At 39.6% G+C, this 7613-nt stretch overlaps 1 protein-coding gene and 1 pseudogene across 1 annotated transcript; both read left to right on the top strand.

The window, feature by feature from the left end:
• The first annotated feature begins 252 nt into the window (after nucleotides 1-252).
• Nucleotides 253-1850, top strand: LOC146621706 (nuclear factor 7, brain-like). The gene has a single exon (XM_085367516.1). The coding sequence runs from the start codon at nucleotides 432-434 to the stop codon at nucleotides 1848-1850; it is 1419 nt and encodes a 472-aa protein (XP_085223642.1). The 5' UTR covers nucleotides 253-431.
• Nucleotides 1851-4022: 2172 nt separating this feature from the next.
• LOC146621705 (E3 ubiquitin-protein ligase TRIM35-like) lies at nucleotides 4023-7181 on the top strand (annotated as a pseudogene).
• Nucleotides 7182-7613: the final 432 nt, after the last annotated feature.

Genomic DNA, 7613 nt, shown 5'->3' with positions numbered 1-7613 from the left:
TTTCTTTGTTTTGAGTGTGAGAGCAGAGGTCTGGCAGGTTAACAATCTAAACCCTGTGATGAACTTCTGAAACACCACAGCTTCACCTTCTTTGTGTCATTTTTATGTTCTATTTAGGTTTCGTTTTTTTTAAAATGAGAAGTCAAAATTTTCTACATTTTTCACTTTGGTGTCGTTTTAAGGAGCACAAACTGAAAACTATCTGAATGACACAGACAGCGCCCTCTGACGGACACAAGTGTTTTGTGCGTGTTTCAGTTTAACACGTGATCGTGATTCATGAAAATGAAAGTAAATTCCGACACTTTTGAACTGAGCTGAGACGCCATTACAGGGAGTCAGATCTCTGCTGAAAAACACACGTTTGGAGGATTTTAATCAGAAAGTTCAAGAGACACTAATTTGGTGAGTTAAAAATACTTAAAGATCAAATGGCTGAGAGAGCTCTTCTTGAAAATTTCCTGAGCTGCCATGTGTGTTCAGAGACTTTCAGAGATCCTGTGTCTCTGAGCTGCAACCACAGCTTCTGTTCAAGCTGCCTGCAGAAATTCTGGGAACAAACTAAAAACAAAAACTGTCCCATTTGTAAAAGAAAATCTTCAAAGGAATTTCTAATTGTGAACTTTTCACTGAAAGAACTTGCTGAGTCAGTTGCTGGGAGACAGAAATCTGGATCATCTGAGACAGAAAAGGGAGAGAAGAAATTAACAGTGGTGTGCAGTAAACATGAGGAAGTGCCTAAACTGTTCTGTGTGGACGAGCAGAGAGCTGTGTGTCCTGTGTGTGACTTTTCTCTCCACCAGAGTCACAAAGTGGTTCCTGTAGAAGAAGCAGTCAGTGACCTGAAGGAGCAGCTGAAATCTGACTTAAAGTCTCTGCAGGACAAGAGGAACAAATACAAACAAGTGGAGGAAAAATACAATGAAGTGATTCAACACTCCAAGAAGCAGCTGTTGTCCACAGAGAGGCAGATCAGAGCAGAGTTCAAGAAGCTCCAGCAGTTCCTGAAAGAGGAAGAGGAGTCCAGACTGGCAGCTCTGAGGGAGGAAGAGGAGCAGAAGGGGAGGACTATCAGCAGAGAGATGAAGATGATTGAGGAGCAGATCTCCTCTCTGTCAGACAGCATCTCTGCTGTTGAAGAAGAGCTGCAGAAACACAGCGTGCCATTCCTCAGCAGTTATAAAGACACTCAGAGCAGAGCCAGAGCCCAGAGCTCAGTGTCAGATCCACAGCTGGTCTCAGGAGCACTGATAGATGTGGCCAAACACCTGGGCAACCTGTCCTTCAGAGTGTGGGAGAAGATGAAGGAGAAGGTCCACTTCAGTCCTGTCATTCTGGACCCAAACACTGCAAACTGCTGTCTCTATCTGTCTGATGATCTGACCAGTGTGAGGAATGGAGACACAAAGCAGCAGCTTCCCGATAATCCAGAGAGAAACACAAACTATTTCAATGTTTTTGGTTCTGAGGGCTTCAGCTCAGGGAAACACAGCTGGGAGGTGGAAGTGGGAGACCATCCTGTCTGGATTATAGGTTTAGCTAAAGAGTCAGTTGACAGGAGGGGAGAGTGTTCTGTTTCACCAAAATATGGAATCTGGTGTTTATGGTATGCCAGTGGAAAATACTCTAATGGTGTTGGTCGGACTTTGACAGTGAAGAAGAGTCTCCAGAGGATCAGAGTCCAGCTGGACTATGACAGGGGGGAGGTGTCCTTCTATGACCCTGAAGACATGACTCACATCTGCACTCACAGAGACACTTTCACTGAGAAACTCTTCCCGTATTTTAATATTGGAAAGTCAGAAGATTGCAAAACCTCTGATATCAAAATCTGTCAGACTGAGATTTGATTGTAAAGTGATTCTTTATCTTAAATGGGGGATTTTTTTTGTCTTGTTTTTTTTTTTTGTTTTTTTTTTTGGGGGGGGGGGGGGGGGAGGGGGGGGGTCTTTCAGTCCATCAGCTTAATTTTAGGGAAATTATTAATCAAACTGTCTAACTTCATTATGAGGTTTTTTTGTATTTTATTGATTCAATGAAACCAAAGGAACTTTTTCTTGTGAAAATCTGACCCACTCGAGTTTCTGTAAGAAATTTTTGCTTTTAATATTTTTGTTTCTTTTAAATTAATATTTTCACAATATTTCTCGTGTTGTTTATGTAAATATTTTATTAATTTTAAAATCTGAATGATGATGATTTCTTTGCTTTTCAAAGTTGTTGAGTATGAACAGTAAACTGTGACACTTCTTTAAAGACGGATTAATGATTAAACTTGTGTCACATCAGCAAGAGTCAACTTTACAACTACAAGATCTTAATTTTCCTGAATATCAGCATCTTGTTTTCAGTTAAATAACATTTTAGAGTAACACGTCTACTTTACAGTTTTCCAAATTCAGAGAAATGACTTCTAAGTTCTGAAACTGTCTCATCAGCAGGTTAAAAATGTTTAAACAGATAAAATTACAATATGTTTACTTCAGCAGCATCTTCATTTCAGCCATTTCAGTTGATTATTGAAAATCACTAAATGTCTCTGTGAAGTGAAATAAATCAAATTCAATGATTCTGTTGTTGTGTTTGACTGTAAATCAGCTTTCAGACACATTCAGTCATTGGTTCAGATTTATTTAACATGAAACTTCACTTTGATTGTTGTGTAAACATTTACTGACTCCTTAGAATAAATGATCATTTACTTCTGTTGGTTTGTAAATACAAACATTCACATGTAACCTCAGCTCTCTTAAACTGCATATCAGAGAAGACTTGTTTTGATGGAGTCACTGATTCTCACTTTGGTCTGATCCTCACAGAAATCAAATGCAAATGTTGATAAAGTTCACATTCTCACACCTGTATGTTTATAAACTCTAACAAATGTTGTTTAAGAGTAAAAATAAAATTCAGACGTATCCTACAGAAATATTTACACACCGACAGAGCAGAAAATAGTTTGTATGAACAAAGCTGCAGAGATGTCAGCTGAAGGTCAGATTTTATAATATTTCTTTAAAAACTTTTAAAGCCTAAACAGGACTGCAAAACAAATTTTCCTGACATGCTGCCATGTATGTTGTTGTGAGACTTTCGGAGATCCTGTGTCTCTGAGATGCCATCATAGCTTCTGTTTAAGCTGCCTGCGAAGATTCAGGGAACAAGCTAAAAAGAAATTCTGCCCCACTAGCAGCAGGCAGCCATCTCTGATAGTTTGATCTTCTGATGTTTTATAATAAGGCTTTAATTTTATTTTTTACACTTCACTCTGAGTTTCAGTGTTTCAGTGAATCAAAAGTTATTATAACTCTCATTCCTATTTTATTTTTAGCTGACATGTTAGAATATTGATCACAGAACTGTTCAGCAAGTTGCCTCTGTAACGTGAAACAAAAATCAATTTAGGTGATTTTGTGTTGTTGTGGTCCACACTGCACAGAAACAAGCATAAAACACGAGTAGTTTATGGAACAACTTTAGTATTTGACAGGAGAAGTTCACCTTTTGTTCCACCATTCCTGCCTACTGTACACAGTACATGACAAAGAAAACTTATTAGAGCAACTTAGAGGTTTCTGTTTGCCTCATCCGGTGTCACAGAGATCCACTAGCAGACACATTTGAAAGGAATAGAAAAATAGGATAAATAAATAAAAACAGTAAGACCAGGGTAAATGACACAGAGGCTTCAATAAGAAGCCAAAACAGTAAGTGCAGATTAAGTGCCGTAACTGGCTATTTATTAAAAACATTACTAAAACTGTATGAAAAATGGGAAAAACACGAGAAGACATATCTGACAACTGCAGGAAGCCAACCAACCCCACTAAACAAACATGTAAACAAATTCTATCACCAGACAAAGTGAGTGAATTCCCAGCATGCCAATAGAATCAAAACATTTCAGAGAATAAAACTATGAATCACTAAGTAAAACAATATCAGTACAGAAACAATAAAACATTACAATATCTAAAACAACTAATAATAAGTCCAACATTTTGTTGGTCACTTCAAACTACATGAGGAACCCAGCACAGTCAAAGGAAATGGCTACAGGTAGTTTTCACCTATTTATCCACTTGTGCTCTACTTGGTTATTCTTCTGTCTGGAGTGGCTTTGCTACAATCTGGCCCATGACGTCCCAGGCACTATGAAACACTGGGAGGGAGCGTGACTTGATTTATGCAGGGGACAGTGGATCTGAAGTGGTGATTTTCTGTTTTCCTTTAATAACATTGTCTACCCTGCTAGGCCTTCCCCAGCATGTTGTGAGGTGATTCCAAAATTCCAAAAATTAAAAATAAAAATAAAAATCTGAAACTGAGATTTCTCTTTAATGTTCAGAAAAAAAATGTTGTTGCTTAATAATTATCTCATCCTGCCAATGGACAGCACAACCTTCATGCACACTACTTATAATTTCACCAAAGACTGACTCCTGATGTACTGCAATAAAACCTGATCATGTGGACGCAACTGTGAACAGTTTTGTTCCTGCAAAAACCACAAGATGGAGACAAAGTTGATATTTTCTCAACACAATCAGAATCAGAATTGCGTTTATTGAACAAGTATATGCTCAAACACATACAAGGAATTTGTTTCCAGTAGATGGTGTCTCTACCGGATCGCAAGAATATGTAAATGACTCAATACACACACACATCTATTGCAGTCTAGCAGTGTGAAGCAGTGTGAGACTTAGGAGGGAGATGGTGAGGGGAAAGAATATGTTCCTGTGTCGGGTGGTCCTGGTCTGCAGGCTTCTATACCGTCTGTCAGAGGGCAGCAGGTCAAAAAGTCTGTGTCCAGGGTGTGAGGGGTCTGTGATGATTTTCCCTGCGTGTTTCCTGGTTCTTGAGAGGTGCAGGTCCTGGGTGGAGGGCAGGGGGCGCCGATGATCTTTTCAGCTGCCTGTACAGTCTGCTGCAGTCTGCACCTCTCCTGTTTAGTGGCTGCACCATACCAGACTGTGATGGAAGAGCACAGGACAGACTCAGTGACTGCAGTGTAGAACTGGATCAGCAGCTCATGTGGAAGACTGTACTTCCCCACTTGTCTGAGGAAGTACATCCTTTGCTGGGTCTTTTTAAGATCTTGGTCTCCCACTTCACCTCCTGGGAGATGGTGGTACCCAGGAACTTGAAAAACAGTCTTATAACACAATTTAGTTTCACTCTATGACACTTTTTCATATGTAATATGATTTGCTTCAGTAACCTTAGTTCACAAGTAAAACAAAAAAATCAAGACTAATCTCAGAAAATATTGCAGATACATTCATTAAAACCTTGTACTGTGTCTGAATATGGTAGCGTGGTGGCAAGAAGCAAGAAAGTCCTGAGTTCGAATCCACCAACTGACTTTCTGTTTGCCTGGGTTTCCACCAACTACTCCAACAGTTAACTGATGATTTCAAATTGCCCGTCGGTGTGAATGAGGGTGAAAACGGTCGTCTGTCTCCTTGTGTTGGCCCTGGGGCAGACTAGACTGTCTTGATATGACAGCTGGGATAGGTATTTTGTAACAATGTGTCTGTTTCTGACTTTTATATCACCTTGATTAAAACATGACTGCTCTTTTTTTTTTCTTTTTTTTTAGCATTTTACACTTTCTCTTTTGGTTCAGTCTTGATTTGGATTTGATCAAAAATGTAAAAAGATTTCTTTATTTTCTATGCATGTTGATGTTGTTGTTAAGGTCATGCTGGGAAAGTGTTTCCTGTGGCAGTTGCTGAAAAACAAAAATGTTGTAAAACTGGTTTAGTATCTGTCAGTTGAAATCCTCCTCAGCAGACTAAAACAACTCAGATTTCTCCATCTTTCTGTCATTTTTATACTTTATTTAAGTAAAAGCAAATCCTGAGAACAACCTAAAAACAAAAACTGTCCAGTTTGTAAAAGAAAATCTTCAAAAGATGTTCTATTTGTCAACTTTGCACTGAAACAACTTGCTGACTCCTTTGCACTGAGACAGAAATCTGAATCATATCTGACAGAAAAAGAAAAAGAAGTGGCGGTGGTTTGCAACATACATCAAAAGGACCAAAACTGTTCTGTGTGGATGAGAAGAGTACTCTGTGTCCTGGCTGTGAGTTTTTGCTCCACCAGAGTCACAAAGTGGTTCCTATAGAAGAAGCAGTCAGTGACCTGAAGGAGCAGCTGAAATCTGACTCTCTCTCTCTGAAGTCTCTGCAGGACAAGAAGAACAAATACAAACAAGTGGAGAAAACATATAATAAAGTGATTCAACACTCCAAGAAGCAGCTGTTGTCCACAGAGAGGCAGATCAGAGCAGAGTTCAAGAAGCTCCAGCAGTTCCTGAAAGAGGAAGAGGAGTCCAGACTGGAGGCTCTGAGGGAGGAAGAGCAGCAGAAGGGGAGGACTATCAGCAGAGAGATGAAGATGATTGAGGAGCAGATCTCCTCTCTGTCAGACAGCATCTCTGCTGTTGAAGAAGAGCTGCAGAAACACAGCGTGCCATTCCTCAGCAGTTATAAAGACACTCAGAGCCAGAGCCAGAGCCCAGAGCTCAGTGTCAGATCCACAGCTGGTCTCAGGAGCACTGATAGATGTGGCCAAACACCTGGGCAACCTGTCCTTCAGAGTGTGGGAGAAGATGAAGGAGAAGGTCCACTTCAGTCCTGTCATTCTGGACCCAAACACTGCAAGTGGCTGGCTCTATCTGTCTGATGATCTGACCAGTGTGAGATTTGGAGACACAAAGCAGCAACTTCTCAACAATCCAGAGAGAAACACTCAGTATTTTAATGTTTTTGGCTCTGAGGTTTTTAGCTCAGGGAAACATGGCTGGGATGTGGAGGTGGGAGACCATACTCGCTGGAATATTGGTTTGACTAAAGATTCATCTAACGGGAAGGGAGAGCATTTCTGCTTCACCTGAATTTGGAGTCTGGTGTTTGCTATATGGCAGTGGAAAATGCTGTAATGGTTTTGGTCAAGCTATGACAGTGAAGAAGAGTCTCCAAAGGATAAGAATCCAGCTGGACTATGACAGAGGAGAGGTGTCCTTCTATGATGTTGATGGCATGGCTCACATATACACCTACAAAGACACTTTCACTGAGAAACTCTTTCCATATTTGCATATTGGAGAGCCTGGAAGCATAAAAGTCTGTCAGACTGATATTTCCCCCATAGTGAGAAAGATTTTGTAGTATAGTCAGTGTATCATGCTTCTGTGTACTGTATGCACTCATGACAAGTGTACTTAACTGTATGTTTATACACTACATGGACTGCATTAAATACATTTTAAGATGACTGTATGGAGATGGGTTACATTTGTGACTTTTTTTATATTGAAAATAGTCCGTGACTGATTATATTTTCTTTCATCCCACAAAAGAAATGATTCGTTGCTTTGATTGGTTTTACCCGAAATACTTGAGAAATTAGATATATTTTTGTTTTTGTTTTTTAAAAAAAATATGTTAATGACAATGACAATAACTGTAAGCAAAAGGAATCTTTCTGTTCTTGAAATGTACTGAATGTATTTTGATGAGATTTATCACCAGTAGGGGGCTGTCTATGGGGAAATGGTCAGCCAACAAACTGATCTTAGGTTGATAAGTTGGAACAGCACA

This window comes from Diplotaxodon limnothrissa, linkage group LG12, assembly GCF_057381915.1.
Source record: "Diplotaxodon limnothrissa isolate DT_005_m linkage group LG12, D_limnothrissa_male_GT1.1, whole genome shotgun sequence".
Lineage (NCBI taxonomy): Eukaryota > Metazoa > Chordata > Actinopteri > Cichliformes > Cichlidae > Diplotaxodon > Diplotaxodon limnothrissa.
Note: the sequence above shows the minus strand (reverse complement) of the source record. Positions and strands in the feature narration are given on the sequence as shown.